Below are 20,647 nucleotides of genomic sequence, written 5' to 3'. Positions count from 1 at the left end.
GGGCGCGGCGTTTGGGCGCCGCGCGGGGCCGGGGGCAGAAATACCCCAAAATGGCAGCGGAGCGGGGGGGGCCCGGGAGAGCCGCCGCCGCACGTCGGCTGGGGTTCGGCGGAGGAGCCGCRGGGCCCTCGGAAAAGTTGTTTCGATAGTCGCCGCGCAGAGAGGCGGAGGGTCACGAGCGGGCGCGCCGTAACGGTTTCTGACGGGGTGGCGGCGGCGGGTAGCTGGAGGCGAAAGTGCGCAAGTAACAGCGTCACTGAAATAGCGGTATTTGTAATCCTCTGCGGAGCAGAGCCGTAAGCGGCARTACCGGTGAAATATATACTGAGGAACAGGTAAATAGTGCTTTATGTTAAATTGAAGGTTGCTGATTTTTTTTCTTCTTTATTTTAATAGCTCGGGAACTAGAATGTCACAGAAAATACTTTTTTTTTTTCTTTTTGTGCTGAGCAGCTGGATGAAAGAAATATTTCCCCCCGTCTGGAGGGAGGGAATCTGTCTGGAGGAATCTGAATGCTTCTACCTCATGTTTTTTCCCTGGATGCTTAAGCACATCTACACCAATCAGGTACTGAATTTCCTTCAAGGTGATGGAACTGGCTATAAACTCCAATAGCAAGTGTCATGTTAACGTATGGAGTAACTGGATCAGTCACCAGCCATCTACTTCCAGGAGTCTCACACAGACTTGCCGGTGTTTGGGCACGAATCTGGCAGTCACTGAAATACGGGATTTCTTGGCACCTCTGCGTACGAGCAGTGGTTTGTCACAAAGAGAATTAAAAGCTGTAATGCTATAGGCAAAAGGCCAAAGGCCTGATTATTCTACTAAGCCTTTTGGTCATGACCTTTAAGTAATAGAAGAGAGAGGTTATTATTTGAAAATCCAGGTTCAGCTGGCTCCTAGAACCTCCATTAATTATTCTGCCTGCTATATAATGAGATATATACAAAACCAAAGATTGCAAGAAATAGAGGCTTTTAACCAAAAATGATACATTTAAAAAAAAGGCAAGTCTTCAGGAAAGCTTTACATAAGACTAAGGCATGCTATGCCAAAGAACAAAGGAGGCTCTAAGCAAAAAGAGGGACAGACAAATTTGACTGAAAACAGTTTCTGCCCTTGAATCAGACAAATTTACAAAAGGTCACATGGGATCTTTAATATTTKTGCAGGATAGATACATTTTTGGAGCAGAAGATCTGATACATGAGCTAAGTCAAAAAAAATGTATTTGCCATCAGAATTACACAGTCTTGGCAGCTTTAGCATCAAGAGCTGATACTTCATGCAGCCCAACTTCTGGGTGTGCATTTGTGCCACATTTTCATTCAAAATTAGGTCATCTTTTTTTTGGAAATGCTTATGCTCCTTGGAAAGCCTTTGATATACGATGAACTTCACACACAATTTTTAAAAAATATATCAATATTTTACTTATTTGCAACAACGACTTGCAATTTTAGTCAAAGCAACTAAAAAGATTATTTTATTAGAAAGACCTTTGTGAATAATGTTGGAACATACAACAGCACATTTGTCACGCACACACTGTAACACAGAAAATTCCATTATTCAGAGTTCAGCTCATTCTACCATTGAAGCTTAATAGCTGTTAATTTGTTTATTTTGTTCTTTTTCTAGGCTTTGCTGTTTCTTCAAAATGAATCTATTGCATTCTGCTCATCTCTTCCGTTGGCTTTACAAATGGGCTTAGACAGAGGTGTGTGAGATCTCAGCTTCTTAGATTCATRTCTTTTGAGGGGGAGAGGAGAAAAAAAAGACATTTAAATCAACCTTTTCTGRGGACAGCAAAAGGAATTGCAAACACTAAAACAAAAGCAAAGTTAACAGCAGGACCAGTCTTTGAAAATTTGAGAAACAACTGTTTCTGAAAACTAGAAGCATGACAACTGTTCTCCAAAATGCAGCTTAGAGAGTGAAAAGAACAGAAGCTTATCTTTAAATGCTTTTGAAATACTTTTTAACGTTTTTGTGTAAGAGATAAAAAGCACGTTAAACAGTTTTCTCATCTCCTCCCTTAYAGACCAAGCCAGTTGGGATACAAATAGACATTGTGTTATTAGTATTTTTTACTTCTGAGTACTTATTTAAAAAATCTTTTATCTGATGCTTTAAAATGTACAGGATGCTGGGAGCCAGGTGCTTACTACTGGAAAGGGAGTTTAAGTACACAAATTAAATGAACTAAGGCTAATTAGCAAGCTATTGACAGAGCAAGAAATAAAATGTTTTACCTTTTCTTCCCCTTACCTGACAATTACTTACCATTTTCTTATGTAAGAGCCCCTTACCTGACAATTACTTACCATTTTCTTATGTAAGAGATTGCTTTAAGGCACTTTAGGAAACATCAGTATGGTTTGGTTTCCTAAAACCTTTGTAGCCCTAAACTTGGTGTCAGTTCAGATAATCATCCCTAAAGTATCAAGTTATGCACAAATGTTTTTGTTAAAAATCTTAAAAACAGGATTCCTGACCCATAAAAATTCTGTACTACAGATGAAAAAAAGTTTTTGCTTTATTTTACTCTTTGGTTTTTGGGAAGACTTGTCAAAAAGAAACCCTCCCAAACACAGATGTTTTAGGGAGCAATGCGGGCCTGACACAGCTGAGATCTAGAAGCTATGCTGACAACTGCAGTTGCCACTCCCACCTTATTTTGGGCAGATCTTGATGAATCATACTTGTAACATGTGATTTGAGATCACTTCTAATACATTAACATGTCTAAATTGCAACCATGTAGCTTATTTTTAAACACAGAACTTTAACCCCATCTGCAACTCTCTGACTGAAAAGTAGTGTTTGTGGAGGCTCTATTAATAAGAGACTTGCCCTCACTGAGCCTTCTGGATTGTGCCAAGGAAGTATTAAAAGATTTAAATCTATTAATGCTAGATGTCCCATTTACTTCTGTCATGAAATAACAAGTAATGATGACTAGCAGCCGTTCTATAATCCCCCAAGGTTTTACATATCACCACAGAGTGAGGTGGAGACAGGCTCCTAAGCAGGAATCTTTTTTTTCCCCTTTCTTTTCTACATACCAGTTTACATAATCTTAAAAAAAAAAAGGGGGGGGGGAGTCTACTCTAGGTTTTATTTGGGAATTTCAGACCTCTAGGGACAATAATTGTAGCATTTACTTGTTTATACCAGAGACACACAGTACTTAGGAATTACCTTTAAAGAACGTTTTCAGATTACTGAGACTTGGTCCAATGGATTCAACATTCTGTTGGATTCTGCATTCACTAAAATGCAAGAATTCCCAAGTCCAGCTATTACATGCTTCACAATGCTCAGACACATTACTCGCTTGAGCCTAATTTTGGTAAGATAAGGGATGACTTTTTCAGTTATATAACCTAAACTCAAACTTTTTATGACACAAAAAAAATCACCTCTTGTTGCTTATTTAGAGGACTAGTTATGAGGGGTGTTTTTTTTTTCTTCCTTCAAATATGCATTAAAGAACATATTCTAAAATCCTCTCAATACAAAATGCTGAGGAATTATTCAGTATGGTTTGCCCGAGAGCCTGAGATAAGGTACAAAAAGTCAGACCTTTGGCCAGTTGTGTGTCATTTCCTTTCTCCTCCTCACTGGCTTCTGCAAATGCTTGCTAACCACAGTCTGGCACCTCTAATTTCTCTCTCCGGCCCCTCCTTGGCAAATCACCTTACCACTTCAGTGTTTCCACCCCAGATGTCATACCTTAATTTTAGGAAAAGTCAATTACTTAGCCTTTGCAACACAGTATCTATAGCCATTTCTTACTTTTTATATTCAGTTATAGCTTTGGTTGAATGAGGGCTAGGAACGCATGATTAATTACGCTAGCAACAACTAACTATAGGTAGTGCATTTTAAGAAAACTAAGTTTCTTCAATGTACGTGTATTTGAGAAAATTAATCCAAGCTTTACTTTCCTTCTCCTCCTCTCAYCATCCCCAAGTATGAATCAGGAGCAAGTCAACTGAAATCCCTGGGTYGTGCAGATGTATAATAATACTGAGTTTTGTTTTGCTTTTGCTTACAAAAACGAGAACTATTACCACAATTGGAGTATTTTCTTCGGAAACATGACGCCTTATTGAAGTACTATAACAAATTACYGAGACAATAAAACATACGTGTGGAAATGCTGAGAAATGCCTTTATCATACTACAGTTAACACAGAGGAAATCCAAGTTCTCCACCGGCATCTAACAGGAGCGAATTTGCTTTGTGGTGTTAAGTTTCAGGTTGCGCCGTGGAAATGCTCAAATCGGAGCATGGAGCCTCTCACGGCTTTAGTGACCAGCTGCGGGGAAAGCGCCGAGTCCTCGCAGAGCTGCGGCGCGCGCAGCTTTGCTGTTGCTGTCAAACTCGCAGAACGGTCGAGGTTGGATGACGCCTCCGGAGACCGCCCAGCCCGAGCCCTGCTCCCGCAGGGCCAGCTCGCGCAGGCCGCCCGGCCTTGGCACCGGCTGAGCTTCGAGCGTCCCCACGGACGGAGCCTCCGCCGCCTCCGCGGGCCGCCCGTGCCCGCGTCAAGCCGCCGGCGCAGCGAAGCCGCGTCTCCTTGCGCTCAGGCAAGAGCTCTGCGAGCCGCCCCTCCTTGGAGGGATGCGAGGGGCCAGATCCCGCCTGGGCTACGAGGACACGGGCGATGGCCACCCCGCCGAGTCACTAGCCACTGCCATTGCCATCGCTATTGCTCCGCGACAGGCCCATCAGGTAGGGGCTTGCGGCGGCCAGGCACAGAGGGGAGGTGTCGGGCGGCCCCGGCCTCCTTCGTGAGGGGTGCTCCTCTCCCGCTCCCTGCCGGAACCTCTCCCTGCGGGCCCGGCTCGCCGCCCCGCACCCGGAACCTTCACACCGGCGCACACCCTCTGCTCCGATTGGCTGCCGCGCCGCCCGCGTGATGCCTGCGGCTGCTGCGATTGGCCAGTTCGCGGAGGCCGGTTTCCCGGGAGCCGGCCGGGCCGCGCCGGGTGGCAGAGGCCGAGCCGGGCCGGGCCGGGCCGGGCCGAGCCGGGCCGGGGGTGGCTGGGCAGGGGGCCGCCATGGCGAGCGTGCACGAGAGCCTCTACTTCAACCCCATGATGACGAACGGCGTGGTGCACGCCAACGTCTTCGGCATCAAGGACTGGGTCACCCCCTACAAGATGGCGCTGCTGGTGCTCCTCAGCGAGCTGGGCCGCGCCGGCGCGCAGCTCGGGCTGCTGGAGCGGCGGCGCCTCAACCGGCTGCTGCTGCCGCTGCTGCAGGTGGGGCCGCGACGGCGACGGCAGGGCAGTGTCCTGTCGTGCCCTGCCGTGTCCTGTCGTCCCCGGCCCCTATCGCGACGTGTCGCTCTCCTCCCCAGGGCCCCGACATGCCGCTGTCGCGACTGCGCAAAGCCATCGAGGAGTCCTGCCCCCACCTGGCCGGCTCGGTGCACATCAGGTAGGCGGAGGCCGCCGCCTCTCCCCCGCTCGAGCCCGGCCCCGCCGCGGCTGCTGCGAGCGGCGATCCGTGAACGAAGCTAAAGCCGTTCCGTGCGCAGGTAGCTGCCGGGCAGCGCTCTGCGCGGTGTGACAGCCGAGAGCGTAACGCGCCGGGAGCAAAAGCCCTGTACGGTTTTGCAGTCTTCATAAATAAAGTTCCGAAAGGCAAAAAAACTAAGCGTTGAAACGATCTATTTTAAGGTTTTCGTGGTACAGAACACCTGGCACTAAAGTGCTCCCRAAACAGTGATTGTATTAAAATCAGTTGTTACTTATTTTGTTAAAAGAATAATAGCCCCTTCTCGTTATTGAAAGAACCGCTTAAAAAGAAAAATCATTATTATTTGTGTCATGTTCGTTACTTATATGATTGTTATTTATTTACATTATTATGCTACGTTTAACATGTTTTGACTTTGTTCACAAGTGTGAAAAGTTGGGCAGAGTGAGGTAGCTGCCACTTAGTTCTATCTGCATTTATAGAGGCGTATTTATTTCATATGTAATATTAGAGCCCTAAAAAAAATGATGATTTCTCTCCCTCCTCCCCCATTTAGGTTAAAACTTATGGCAGAAGGAGAACTGAAAGATATGGAACAGTTTTTTGATGACCTTTCAGATTCATTTACTGGGACTGAGCCAGAAGTTCATAAAACAAGTGTAGTAGGTAAATAGTTACTATCAATAAGCTGTATTTGATGTGATAACTAATACTGATATAATTCACTCAAGGTAAAGATTTACTTTTCTTTTTGGGGGAGTACTGGGGATGTACATCTCATAATTCAATCTTCTCTTTTGCAAAAGTTTCAAATTAACAGTTTTGCATGTARTGTTGTAATTCTTACTGATCTTAACAACTGTTCTGTGATCAGAAAATCTCTGAGATTTGCCACTAAATTATTTTCAGACTAATGCTCTACAAAAGTGAATTTTATCATTTGGTAGGTTAAGATAAGGCACTTAAGCAAAATTAAGTAATGCAATTTAAGCTTCTGGCTGTTATGACTTCTAGTATCTCCTCTTAAACAAGAGCTTCACAGGTAGTTGTCATAATCGATGTTTTCCTTTGCAGGTCTATTTCTGCGCCATATGATCTTGGCATACAATAAGCTTTCTTTCAGTCAAGTCTATAAACTTTACACTGCACTTCAGCAATACTTTCAAAATGATGAGAAGAAAGATGGAACTGATGAGAGTGATATGGAGCTGACAAATACAGAAGACCTGGAGGGGAAAATGGAGAAGGAAGAACTTGATACACCTCTAAGGTGACATATATTGATATTAAAGTCTTTCCTGCTCTTCAAGAGTTTTCTCAATTTTATTTCAGATTMCCTCTGTACGTATCAATGTAAATTTAAGTTTTTTTCCAGCCAAAGATTATAGTGCTGTTTAAGTTTTCARCATCTTATGAATGCTCATCTAGGCCCTATGCATGTCCTATCACTGGTAACTGGTTAGAATCTCAGAATTTAAATTTGTTAAATATAAGAGACTATAGAAACTTCAGCTCCAGTAGGGAAATGTAGTGTACTGTAATCTTGTATTAGTCTATATTCTACTTAGAATAGGGATGTCATTGCTTTGCCTCATATCAAAGTTGTCTGATGCATGTGGTTAGCAGAAATCTTGGGCTGAAGCCGAAACTTAAACAGGTTTTAAAATACTATTTGTAGGCTTTTAAGGCAAAAAAAAAAAAAAAGTGATTGTTAAAGTAGTTTGATACCGTAGTTCATGTAAGAGTTTTTTTTTCCTTACCTTGTGTACACATAGCAGAGTTTCTTGTACCGATCTTATTAACTTGAAGTTATACAACTTGTAAGGTAGTTCAGAAATGACTAGCTGCTCCTTAAGAACATATTCTTTACAGACAGATAATACTGAAATGTTAGAACTTTTCCTTTTTTGAGGAGGGGAAGAATGGGAAGGTTATGTCACCTTTGGATTCAAAAAGCTCTGCCTTTGTGTTAATGATGAAACAAAACGAGTGTGAAGAGGATGTGTCGAGCTGGGTTAGCTTTTCTAGAGCCTCGTACATACTTGCAGAGCTGAGTGGCCTCTCCATTTCCTTGGTGCCACCGTGTGGTGAGACATGTAAATGGCAACAGTTCTGTTCTCTGTGTCTCATAGAAGATGGCGGTACCCCATTCTCATGCTCCCTTGGGAATTGTAGTCTGAAGGCTGGCTGCCCATAGTTTCCTTCCGTGTGGCCCACTGCTGAATGATTTCTTCTCTGGTTACACTAGTGTGACGTGCTAATGCTGTTGGAGAAGTCACTTCTGCGTCCAGCAGGGAAGAGTTCCCCTCCAAGGAAAAGCTTCAGCTTAACATTTTTAGTTTTCACCATTCTCCAGACAGAGGAACTCACGTTTCTTTATGTTAAAGATGAGAAGCAATTATTGAGACTTTTCACCCACTAAAGAACTGTTTCAGTGTAAGAATAACCCTAAAAGTATTTTATGTATCTATATATTTACATGGTGTTTATTTAAAACCATCTTTATTAAAACCAGTGCTTGTGTGTGTTCTGCTATAGCTTGGGGATCAATTAGCAGCCTTTGAGGTCTTACATTATGCTGTAGTTGCCATCTTTTAATGGAGTAAACATTTGTCTGCTCTTGTAGAGCAGCTGTTTTCTGGAGTGATGTGTGTGGCCAAAGTGCTATTTAATTTGTTTGTGGCCAACTTCACAAGGAAGAAACAGTAGATCTAAGCCATTTGAATATGTCACCATGAATCTGTATCTGCTGTTTGTCTTAACATTTGTGTATGTATTTATATAGGATAACATTCATGTATCTAGGATAACGTTCATGTTGACCACAGTCTCTGCAGGCTGATGATTATGATTCAGGTCTGGTTTTATAACAGCTGATCCATCAGAATGGCATCCACTTTTCTTCAGGTGTAGCTATATAAATGTCTGAACTGCACAGAATCATTGAGACTGCTAGCTTTGATGTAGTAGATTTTATTCTTTATTAACTTTTCTGCTTCAAGCTGTTGAACTCTAATATGTTGTAAAACATTATAAAGTAGAAGTTGGAATGTCTGGTAAAATATATTTTCTTGTACTCCATTTCATTGTGTTTGTTTCTAACAATAGTGGCTTTTAGCAGGGAAGAAGAGATGTCTTGCAATGGGCCTCTTTCACAGAAACAAGCAGAGTATTTTCTTTCTCAGCAGGTATGTTGATTCTGTACAAAGTGAAGTAAATGATCCCTAACATCATTTTCATATTTGTGCACGTTATCAAGCATAAAGTTTTATAATGTTTTCTTAAATCTGTTAAAGATTTGTTGTATTTCATATTGTGCATGTAGTTGCTCAGTGCGAACACTTGGATTTAAAACAGTTTTGTCCAGGCGTGTAGGCTATGTTATATTATTTGATTCCGAGAAGATCAGTTTTGACTAATAAGTGTTTCAAATTCATTGTCTGCTAAAGGTGCAGTTTTATTTGATTATTCCAGCTGGTAAATACAAGAAGGAGGAATAACACACGTGGGCACAAATGTCATTAAATGTGCTGCATGCTTATAGTAGTTTGCTAGCAATATAAAATACATATAATATGTAATGTTTTATATCTCTTTAAAAAGTTCAAATAAATCTTTATTGTTAGCCGTTGTCACACCTGGTAGCCTAATTGAGGTGCGGCTGCTGCAGCACCATGACCAACCAACAAGGAGAATGACTATATATTCCTACCACTATATATTGACCAAGTAATTATTTAAAGAGAGATTTGATCAGAATTTTTAATGTACCTTGAAACAGTCTTTTGAGCAAGTTTATATTTTACTTGGTCTCTGTAATCTCTGGAAAGTGAGTGCTATAACACAGCATATAATAAAACTGCTGCTGGTGGTTCAGTGGTATAGTAGACAGAGCTGTTAYGAAATCTTCTTCAAAGTGCTCTCCGAGTAGATAACAAACTGACAAATATTTATCTTTTTTTTTTATAGCCTTCCAATTTGAGTTACTTAACATTTGGTTTCAATTTTTATTCCAGGCTTCTTTACTAAAGAATGATGAAACAAAGGCTCTTACTCCAGCATCTTTACAGAAGGAATTGAACAACTTGTTAAAATTTAATCCAGACTTTGCTGAAGCAGTAAGTATCTTTTTCTTCATCCAGAATGGTTTTAAAGGGATTTCTTCGTATCTCTAGGATGGGATTAGTTGGGAGTGATTCATTCTATTTTGAAATACAAGCATATGATAAAAATGTGAGTAAGAAGCACGTAAATGTTTAGTAATTCAGACTAAAACTCTGGAAGGTACAAAAACCTTAGTTAAGCAAAGTATTTAACCACATGTCTAGCTTTAGGCATAGGTACAATCCTCCTAAGTTTGGTGGGACTATTGCAATGCATGCTAGTTGAACTAAATCTAAAGCTTATTTCTTTTTATGTAGTATGCTTTCCTAAGAAATTGCAGGCATTATACTCCCATAATTTAGAAATCAGTATTGGATGAAATACCTGTTGACTTTTTTTGTTTACAGATGTTCACTTCCAGCACTTAAAAGTAGACTGAAAGCTATAGAGAACTCACATAGACAAGTGGTTCTAAAACTGTGCTGCGAGCATTTGCCTTATTCCTAGAATACTTTCTTTTGAGCAGTTCCCATGAGTTTCCAGGAAACTCTCTCCTGCTTTAGTTTTCAAGGCTTCCTCCCAGTTGCCCTTTTGGCTAAGACAGACAGGATTTTCCTTGCTTCCATTCTGAGAAGGTTCCTTGAAAGGGCTGCTAGAGGAGAGGCTGGGCTTTATGACTCAGAAAGTCCTCTCTGGTGTTCTGTTTCTCTGACAAAAAAGGTCGGCCTGTGCTCTTCTCAATGTCAAGGGCCAAATAACTAGTTTTAGCATTCCCCTTCTCCACACAGGGGATTTGGAAGCTGCTGCCGTTCCTCTGAGTATCTTCCTGAGGGCTGACACTGTGGTAGTCATGCGTTACCATCATGGTTGTCATGCAGCCTTTCTCAATAAGATGTAAAGTAAATATTCTCATAATCAAAACTGAGTGTTTTAACAGTTCTATATACTTAAAAGCTGATTTTGTTTCATTTTTAGCATTATTTAAGCTACTTAAATAATCTCAGAGTGCAAGACGTTTTCAGTTCAACACACAGCCTTCTTCACTATTTTGACCGTTTAATTCTCACTGGAGCAGAAAGCAAAAGCAATGGGGATGAAGGTTACGGTCGGAGTTTGAGATATGCTGCTCTAAATCTAGCTGCACTGCACTGCCGGTTTGGCCATTAGTAAGTTAATGCATTGTACTGTGCATCTGAAATTCATCTTGTTGCATCTCTTAAGTGCTAGTAGATGGACATTTGATTCATTATGAAAAACTGTTCAGGAGAAGAAGRTGCCTTCTCTAATTCAATAACAGCTGTAGTTGGATTGGGCTGGAATTTTCTTGGAATCTTGATTTGTTTTAGTTTGTTTTTATTTAGACATCTGTTTGGTTTCCATAATAACTAAGTTATCCAAAGGACCATAAGAGTTGAAATTTGTCTGTGTCTGGTTGCAGCTGTTCCTAGGAAGTTAAGTTCTCAATTGCTACRTTTCCATGACCTCAAAAACGTCAGTGGATGTGGATGCTTATTTCCATCTATGTTCTCAAAAAAGTGCAATTGGTTTTTTGTTGCATTTAAACCAATACAGAGCTGATGATCTGGAAGAAGAATAATTAAAAAGCCACCTGAGAGACTAGATATTATTTCTAAAAAACTGTAAGGGTGAGCCTTACTTTATTGATAAATAAGGCCGGCTTACCTACCTCCATATAAGTCTTGCATTTATTGACTTCTGCCTGGATGCATCACGTAAAAGGACTGAAGATGGGAAGGAGGTCTGAAAAATTGAAAGCAACAACTTTTATACGTAGGCAGATACTTTATTATGCTGCTGTTCAAACAGAAACTTAGCACGTTGGCATGAACGTGGGTTTTGAAAGCCCATTTAGGGGTTACAGATTAGTTTTTCATGATGCTGCCTTGCTCACTAGCTTCAAGACTAGAATGTATTGCTGAAGTGGTTAGAAGGAAACACAGGCTTTCTCATTTGGTCTACTAAATCAGAGTTCTCTTCTGAGTGGGATATGCATAATTTAAAGCAGTATTCCTCTTTATCTTTGTAATGCTGCATTTTAAATGCTATGGGAATATGAGTATGTTCTGTGTTTTTGTTTGCTGATAGTCAGCAGGCTGAACTTGCGCTTCAGGAAGCCATCCGGATTGCACAGGAGTCTAATGATCATGTTTGCTTGCAGCACTGCCTGGTAAGACAACCATGTTGAAATGGAGCTTACGTCACTTTTGTTTGTGTTATCTGTGCCTCTGCTCAGGGAACAGCTGCAGAAATACTCTTAGAATAATATCTCTGAAAATGTATCAGTGATTCAAATACAGCTATCCCATAATGGGATGACATGTTGTTTCTGGCAGATGAGTCACCTAGAGCAAAAAAAAATAGAGAAAGATCATGGCAGGATTTTGGGATGATTTTCTGAAATGGAAGTTGTGATCCCAAGATTACTCAGTGCTAWGCTCAGAGTTTAGTCTTACATGCTTTAAAGAGCTTTCTTCAAAGTATTTTATAAACCCTGTCTTGAGTGTCTCTTGTATTTTCAGAGAGTAAATACCAGGTTTCTTTTCAGCAAGCAGAAAGGAGGAGGGAAAGACTTAGTGTTTCCTCTGAGGTTTTTTTCTTTTTTCTTTTTTTCTGTAATTAACATCAGTGTTGTAATGAATTGGCATCAGTGATACCAAACTCCCAAGACACTGATTTCCACAATTAACTGTAATGGGGTGACTTTGTATTACTCTGAACTTTCATGTTGATTTCTGTCAAGCCAGTGTCCCAGCCTAGCTGGACCTTTGATGTATTTTGCTGTGTAGTATTTAATAGAAGTTTCATTAGTATCACATTCATTCTGAATTATGGTTTGTATTTCCAGCGAGTTCTTGAGAATTCCATGCAAAAGTAAAAGAAGTTAAAAATGCTGTAATCATTAGATATTTACAATGAGATTTTAAACTTTTTACCTTACTAGAGTTGGTTGTACATCTTGGAACAGAAGATATTTGATAGCTGTGTTCTGCTGGAGCACTCTGTAAACAAATCTTTACACTTTGGTTTGCCAGTAAGTCCATTTCATTTATCCTTAACTTTATACTGGGGTAAGTATAGTATCCTGGGAGGAGTGTGTCTTATATTGGCTAAACTGTTCAAATGTGGAATCGAGTTTAAWTCAACCTATTTTACACTGCAAAATCTAGCTGTTTCTATCATTTTTAATCTTCATACTGACAAATCAGAGTTCAATTGCTTTAATGTCAGTGCATTATTGCAAGACTCGCTGCTTTTACTTCTGACTTGTTTGCTTCTCAGGCAGACAGATTCTCTGTGGCTACGGGGCTGGTTCCATGCACCAGGTCTTAGGCCCATAGTGCGGACTGCTGATACTGAAGGGAGGCTCTCAARCCTCAGTGTCAGCCTTCCCCCTAACTCAGTAGTGATGTCTCTGGCAGGGCTTTGAACACGTTTACTTGTACTGCCCTGTCCCAGCTGAGAAWTCCTGCCAGGCAGCCCTCTCCTCAACTAGTTTTGTGCCCTTTCATATATATTGTTTGGCTGAAAAAGTTTGGTTCTGTCTTCCCACAAGATTTGCAATCTCTTTGTTAAGAGAACGGTCTAAAAGGAACCAAGTAGTTGATGTTGTGAGATGGAGAGCACACGTCATACTGTATAGAGGGGCCGGGTGGCTACCTGGTAAGCTCCACATATCAGSCTATGACTCATGAAGTAGAAAGAAGTAACAGCCATAGGAAAATGGGCAAGGCAAAGAGAGGTTGCCGGTTATGYGACCGGTGTGAAGGCCACTTGGTGGGGAACGCTCTGTGTTTTTATAACTACTTCGTCATTGGAGAAATCCAGATGAAAGTCATGTCATCTTCTTTAAGACTGCTCTGTGGGGGAGTGGAAATTACTTTTCACATCTAGCAAAATGGTATTCATATTTACGTGGGCGTGTAAGTGCATATTTAAAGACATTGCTGTAGCAGTGTTCTTTTGTCTGTGCTGAATAGTGTCATATTTTTTTTATTTGGGACTTTTTTCTTGGTTTATACCTCTTGCTGTGATGTAATTCACAAGTGTTGTGTACTCTATTGTCTTTCAGTGTTGATTTTTCTGTTTGTTTGCTTGTTTGTTTTCCTCTCCCCAGTACCTAGCTTCCCTGGGAATACAGTCCTTGGTTCAGCAAAGAGCTTTTGCAGGAAAGGCTGCCAACAAGCTAATGGATGCCTTAAAAGATTCTGATCTGTTACACTGGAAACACAGTTTGTCAGAACTTATTGATATTAGTATAGCACAGAAGACTGCCATTTGGAGATTATATGGCCGCAGGTATTTTTTCTTTTAAACTCTTGCATTAGCTCGCTCTAATTGTTACCAGGTAATGTGTTTTGAGCTATTTATATAGGTGTAACAAGTGGCTGTTCTCTCCAGCATGCTAAAAGAAAGCATTCAGACTGTGATTCATTAAATGCTGGATGCAATTATTTCAATTCTCTTATGTTCATTTAAAACTCATATGAGAGAGGACATTATGTTTCCATTTAGTAGTGGCAAATACTGCGTATACTCCTATGTCCCCATTTTCAGCATCTCTCTGCTTAAACTGTGCAGCTTTCAGTATGTTGTATATGTTTGGATGGTCTAGAGTTCCTGGGTAGCAGTTATTTTACAAGTTTTCATTCTTCCCCAGGCCTTTGACTTGCCAGAAAAAGTCTGTAGACCACTGTCATAACAAGACTATAGGTTAAAAATGATTGGTGTTTGTCGCTTGAAAGCTAAAAGGTGTTTCTCTTACTAAAGCACCATGGCACTTCAGCAAGCCCAGACCTTGCTGAGCATGAACAGTCTGGAGGCTGTGAATGTGGGCGTACAGCAGAATAACACAGAGTCCTTTGCTGTAGTATTGTGTCACCTGGCTGAGCTACATGCAGAACAGGTGAGTTTTATGGCTAGTTGCACAAAATGTCATTTGAGTGAGAGGATGTGTGGGTGTTATTGACAGTGAGTGCGAGACTGGRGTCGTGTTGTGTTCTGCCTTTAATCTCTGCATTGGAAGGGAAGAAAATACAGGGCTTTTGCCTGGCCAGTTCTTCTTTCCATGAGGGCTGCGATGAACTCAAGGGGAAGGGTGCTTTCCCCTGTGCATGCTTATCAGAGTGCTGTTTCCTGTGTTACAGGGATACTTTGCGGCTGCTTCTGAAATACTGAAACATCTAAAGGAAAGATTTCCTCCAAACAGTCAGCATGCACAGGTAGAATATATATAATTTAGTCTGTAAATTATGCAGCTGTGTTACAATAGGATCTGAATTCCGTTGCATCTTAATTCATACCTTTCCTCTATATGCCTTGGGCTACATTTGCTATTTTCAATTGGCTCRTGACCCYGTAGGAAGGCATGTGGCATGTATCTTTGTACAAAAGCATGAAAATARTGCCTCTGTCATTTTAAGRCTGGTGAGACAATTATCTCACCATAGGCTYCTAAGAAAAAGCTATTTAAATAGAACTATGCTTAACAGAGGAGTACACGTCTCCTTCAGGAGTGTATACGTGAATTAAATGCTGTATATTGATTTGGAGCTTCAAAGTTCTGTTTAATGGTGCTAGTTATTTTGATATATTATACTCCAGAAATACCTGAGAGAAGAAGCCATTATTTGTGTGATACTGGAAAATGCATTAATGCATGAGTCTATGAGATAGTGTTTATATAGAAGTGATCTAGATTCCATTAAGTTTGCTTCAGTCCCTGTCTTTTTGCTACAAACAAGTGTATTATTTCAAAGCATTAATAATGGTTTAAAAGAGCTTTTTTACTTAAGATGCARTCAAATAGGTCAGCTGCAGTATTAAAACATTACTCTAAACCATTCTGCCAAAGGACAGGAATTTAGTAAATCCAGTGATTGGAGAGCTTGTCAATCACACAAGCATGAATTTAGTTGTTTCTGGACATAAATATCCACAGGGAAAAAAAATATAAAAAGTAAGCTCTAATTTAGAGTTACGAAACTCATTTCCTAACAGTGAATAATTTCTAAAACATTCTCATGGATGTTCTTTGTTTAGCTTTGGATGCTGTTTGATCAGAAAATACAGTTTGAGAGAGCCATGAATGATGGCAGATACCATGCAGCAGATTCACTTGTAGCTGGAATTACAGCACTTAATAGCATTGAAGGAGTATACAGGTAAGAAATCATGAATCAGCAAAATAAACTTACAGGTTTATCCCATTAATATAATTAAAAACTTAACAAAATGATTGCTAACAGTCACATGTATTTACATGCTCATCCCTTTCCAGTATTAATTATGGTAGTGTTGTCTAACCTGTAATAATTACTCTGTTAAGAGTATGTCCTGCAGTAATCCATTCTAGYTGTTTCTCTGGGGATTTTAAGACCAGAATGGCACTGTAGAAATTTGTTATTGTAGAACCATAGGCTTACTGAGAACACAGAATATGTCTTCAAAATCTGCTCATGATAACTATTCCCGAATCTATGCACAATGAAGAATTTTATAGAAAATAGCTAGGAACTGAGGCTTAGTCACAACTCTGCTACAATAAGAGCTCGAACAATGTCTTCATCTCTGTCCTAGTTTCTGCATCTACAAAATCGGATGATATAAATTTATTTATTTCACCTTAATATGTTCTTGTTTCTAAATGAAAATGGCTAGAAATAGATGGAGTTAAAAATTATTTGGTATATATGAATAACAGTTTATTGTTAAAAGCTATTTGTTGTTGATTTTCRATGAGGCAAAAAGCCTAAAAACATAGCCAATAGCAGTAAGCAGGAAGATAGGTATTCAAGCTGTGGGACCTGATGCTTGTCCTTCTGGAACTGGCCTATGTCTGATTTCGCTGACCTTTAAATACACTGCTCAGTGTATGGGTTTGGAGTTTGTTTTTTTTTTTAACCCATCTCCTACTGCTATGTGTTTTGTTTCTTACTTCCCTGTTCTTCCTCTTTCCTTGTCATTCCATGTCCTTGTTAGTTCATGCCAATTTTAGTTAGCTCACCTCTTACCTGTTTTTCTTACACAAATAATTACTTGTGCTTTCTAGCTTGCATGTCCTTCTGCTGCTTGTTTGGCCTTTGTTTTTAACAATCCTTGTTTTCTAGCTAAAGCTGTTTTCTGAGTTTGGTCCTTTCTGGCTGGGAGTTATCTAGTGATTTGAGATGCCTAATTTTTCTTCCACCTGAGTGTRTAACATACGTACATTGTTACATTACAGTTTTTTGGTTACATTTACAGAAACAAAGTTCACAAAGTAAAGGCCCATTTTGTTGTGCTCTCTAGAGTAGAWTTGTGTCTAAATATAAACATATGATCAATGACTTCTTGTTTTACCATGGCAGAAAAGCTCTTGTTTTGAAAGCCCAAAATCAAATGTCAGAGGCACACAAGCTTTTGCAGAAATTATTGATCCACTGCCAGAAAATCAAGAACACTGAGATGGTGATTAGGTAAGAATGATTCATTTTCAGAATATTAAAGCCACTTTGCAATGATTAAAATCAGCCGTTTCATTCTGTGTTCAGACTTCACTAGTCTTCCGATTACCTGTTATGGAGAGTACATAATAATTTCATTTATTAAACATACTATGGGATAATTGTTTGATAATTGCTTGTTGGAGCAGGGTGGAAAGCAAGTGGATGTTTTTCATCAAAAAGAAAGAGGTTTATAATTCTTTCTCCCTCTTTTGGTTAGTGTACTTCTCTCAATAGCAGAGCTCTACTGGAGATCTTCATGTCACACGATAGCTTTGCCTGTCCTGCTACAGGCTCTTGCCCTCTCCCGAGAATATAGTCTACAGTACTTGGCTTCTGAAACTGTGCTGAACTTGGCTTTCTCCCAGGTATGTTTGAKTTGTGTTTTCACAGGACTGTAGGGCAACATTTATGCTGGGAATCTGGACACCAGTTTTATTCCTGTTAGATTTAAAAACATAACTTGTTGGAATTCAATCATTGATTCTAATGAAATATATTCTAAATGTATAATCTTTTAGGGAAGTTATATAGACAAGACTCAATTTTTATTCGGTAAAWTCTGTAGTTATTCTACATAATTAAGCAGGCAAGCATAAATTGGCTCTGCCTTCATTTCTCTAGTTGGTATTTGTTAAGCTAATTTTTTGGCTTTCTAGTAGCACYGTTTGACATGTGTTTGAATTAAAAATAATACTTGTAACGGAGTTCAGTGGTATTGTTTATTCTGAGCTGGCAGAGTCCTGGTTGTCAGCACTAAATGGAGTGGAGGAAATCATGTCTAATCATTTCAGATGGTAGCTCATTTCTAGTAATAAGTTTCAATGTAAAAAAAGATTGGGAGGGKGAACTGCATCCTTGTCTGGAGCACTGCTTTATTAAAAACAGATGAGGCTTATGTTGGTCTTCTAAGAAGAAGCTGCTCTCACCAGTGGATTCCAGTATTAGACCAGCAAAGTGTTTCTCTTTCAGCTGATCCTTGGGATTCCTGAGCAAGCCCTGAATATTCTGCATATGGCAATAGAGCCTRTCTTGGCTCATGGAGCTGTGCTGGACAAAGGCTGTGCCATGTTCTTGGTGGCCAAATGTCAGGTGGCTTCCGCAGCTTCCTACACTCCACAAAAGAAGGTTGAAGGTAGTGTGAAGAAGAGTTTTCCCTGTTTATTCCTCATTCACAAGCTGAGAATTACGAATCAGTATATATATTGGAGTCCTGCTAGAAGAGGACCCCCTTCCCCAATCAGCATTAATAAAGTTAAAATGATACRATAGCGTTATGTAGTTATCAAATAAGCAAATCAAGTTGAACAGGTAATTCCGAAATAAACAGATTTAGTGGTCATAATGGAACCTTGTTTATCTGCATGCTTTCACACCTGTATTTTGCAGTGAAGGTAGAATAACAGAGACTACCTAAAAGACAATGTTGCCAAGACACAAATTGTTTTGAAAAGCTGAAGAGCATGTATTTGGGCTCCTTAGAATKAGGTTATATTGCTTGAAATTATTATTGTGGTGATGTCTTAAATATGGCTGTCCCCTCTTCTCTTTATTTTTTGGGCAGCTTTGGAATCGGCTATTCTGAATCTAAACGAAGCTAAGACTTACTTTGCCAAAGTGGATTGCAAAGAGCAACTCAGAGATGTTCTCTACTTTCAAGCCAGACTGTTCCACACCCTAGGCAAGACCCAGGAAAGGAACAAATGTGCCATGCTCTTCCGGCAGCTGCACCAGGAACTGCCTGCGCATGGTGTCCCCTTAATAAATGCCTTTAAGTGATACATTTAAAGATGAGATTTACTTTCCTATTTTGTTAACTGTCTTTTTATTATATTCAGTCATCAGTGTTTCAAAATAATTGCCAATAAATTATGGTCTTCTACTGAACAAACTTGTGTTTTGCTTGTARTATCTTAGGAGGAAATACAGCTTTCCCCCCATTTCACTTTATTCCATACTTCAAATTTAGAATAGGAAGTGAGTGGGGAAGAAGAATGTTCTCAGGACTGCGTTATGAGCATTTGGGGGGAGAGTAGCAAAGTCACGATAAAACAATTTCTGCTCTTAGAAATGGTATTTTCAGACTCAATGCTGGCTCAGTTAACACTGGGTGGGGCGCAAAAAACTAGTGGAAATTGTAGGCAAAGCTCCTTTGTGCTAATTTTAAGTACTGTGGAATGGGGAGTCGCATTTAAAATGTGTCCTTGCATTTAACCTGTCTACAGTCACTGTTCGCACTGTAGAAACAGATGCTGCTGGCAGAAGGGGAAAAATACAGAATCCTCTTGTAAAGGTCTGATGGTGCAAAGTCCCARCATTGCTGTATTAGACATCCTTGTGCAAAGAACAGCTGGAAAAAGTAAAGTCTGCTAAGGTTCACTTGGCTGCAACAAGAGCGCTAGGTCAACTGAACTATTTTATGTGTTTTTTTTCATAGGCACCATGCATGATTTGCCTGCTCTGTTTTCATCTGTGGAACAAACGAGGACTACAACTAACTCCCTGTCTGATACACTACTGTTGACTCGTGGCGCTCTGATCCTTGCTCTGGAAGATAATTTCATTTTAGATGTAACGTGGGATTTCGTACGCAGAGGCGGTCGCTCTTCCGTGAGCGTGAACGTGCGTGCGCTAGGCGGGAGGCAGCCTGGTTACAACGCAGCGCGCAACGCTGAACCTTGGGCGAGGTGGGTTCCGGGCCTTTCTTCCCGGAAAATCCTTTTACCCYGTGCTTTTCAAAAGCAAAATGTCATTAATGTAAACACTTACAGGTACCCTGCAAGGAAGCACTAGATGRGATTGCGGCATCGCTGGCAAAGAGTAAAGCAAGCTTAGAAGTAAATCTTACCGGCTCCGCTGGAGCTCTGCCAGGTAAGGCAGGGAGAGACACGTTCTAAAAGGTGATGGAAATCAGGATAATCCAATACTAGTTTACACATCCCTTTAACTAATGCTGCAGTGTGGCTGTTAGTGGATAACCAGTGCTTTGATTTTAAAACCACAGCTGTATTTCAAATGTTAAAGAAAAGCAAGCCAGATTCCCAGCGGGTGCACAGGAGCGCTGCTTTCGGCGCCTCGTGCCCCCTCTCGTACATTAATCAGCCCCCCATTAAGCAGCAGGGAAGCGCTTAAAGCTCAACCCAGAGCACGTTTGAGCACCTGCTGTTTGCATCAATTGCATATTTGCATTAATAATTTGCGTTATTGCAAAACTGATTCCTAGGGTGGCTTTCGAGGTCCCGGCAGGAATAGCGTTCGTGCACGAAGCTCGCGCGGAGGCGCGTCGGGGCGCAGGAAGGGTCCCGCCGGCGGGCGAGCGGGAGTCGCGGCCGCGCGCCCCTGCGTTCGCTGGCCGCGTCCGAGGCGGATGCTTCACGGAAAGCCCGTCGTCCGAGCCCCGCGGCTCAGGTGCGAACGTGCTCGATACGCAGGAAAAAAATAACTCAATGAAAAGTGATGAGCACGAAGCACAGCGGGGGTGGGCGAAGGGCCCGGAGCAGCGGGGCGCCCAGGCGGGGCCCGCAGCCGGTACGGGGCTGGGGG

At 40.9% G+C, this 20,647-nt stretch overlaps 1 protein-coding gene and 1 long non-coding RNA gene across 4 annotated transcripts; both read left to right on the top strand.

Moving 5' to 3' along the window:
• Window positions 1-32: 32 nt before the first annotated feature.
• On the top strand, window positions 33-4,170 carry LOC146586591 (uncharacterized). The gene is made up of 3 exons (XR_014897795.1): window positions 33-335; window positions 454-568; window positions 1,646-4,170. It is a non-coding gene; the product is annotated as an uncharacterized LOC146586591 (long non-coding RNA).
• Window positions 4,171-4,267: 97 nt separating this feature from the next.
• Window positions 4,268-18,995, top strand: ANAPC5 (anaphase promoting complex subunit 5). Of its 3 annotated transcripts, none has more exons than XM_085321092.1 (17): window positions 4,268-4,748; window positions 5,380-5,459; window positions 6,058-6,167; window positions 6,576-6,771; window positions 8,620-8,689; window positions 9,518-9,619; window positions 10,581-10,771; window positions 11,712-11,793; window positions 12,568-12,657; window positions 13,741-13,922; window positions 14,394-14,529; window positions 14,771-14,845; window positions 15,666-15,787; window positions 16,970-17,077; window positions 17,325-17,472; window positions 18,077-18,239; window positions 18,669-18,995. In XM_085321092.1, exons 1-17 carry the CDS (start codon window positions 4,638-4,640, stop codon window positions 18,881-18,883), a joined length of 2,181 nt encoding a protein of 726 aa, XP_085177218.1. In that variant the 5' UTR covers window positions 4,268-4,637; the 3' UTR covers window positions 18,884-18,995. The 3 variants fall into 3 exon arrangements, with proteins under 3 accessions (XP_085177218.1, XP_085177217.1, XP_085177216.1); XM_085321091.1 differs by lacking the exon at window positions 4,268-4,748 and adding an exon at window positions 4,965-5,281 and having other exon boundaries at window positions 8,623-8,689; XM_085321090.1 differs by lacking the exon at window positions 4,268-4,748 and adding an exon at window positions 4,965-5,281.
• The last annotated feature ends 1,652 nt before the right edge of the window (window positions 18,996-20,647 follow it).

This window comes from Rhea americana, unplaced genomic scaffold (genome assembly GCF_003343005.1).
Source record: "Rhea americana isolate MKP2758 unplaced genomic scaffold, rheAme1 scaffold_68, whole genome shotgun sequence".
NCBI classification, from domain to species: domain Eukaryota; kingdom Metazoa; phylum Chordata; class Aves; order Rheiformes; family Rheidae; genus Rhea; species Rhea americana.
The sequence above is the reverse complement of the archived record's forward strand: the minus strand, read 5'-3'. Positions and strand labels throughout refer to the sequence as shown.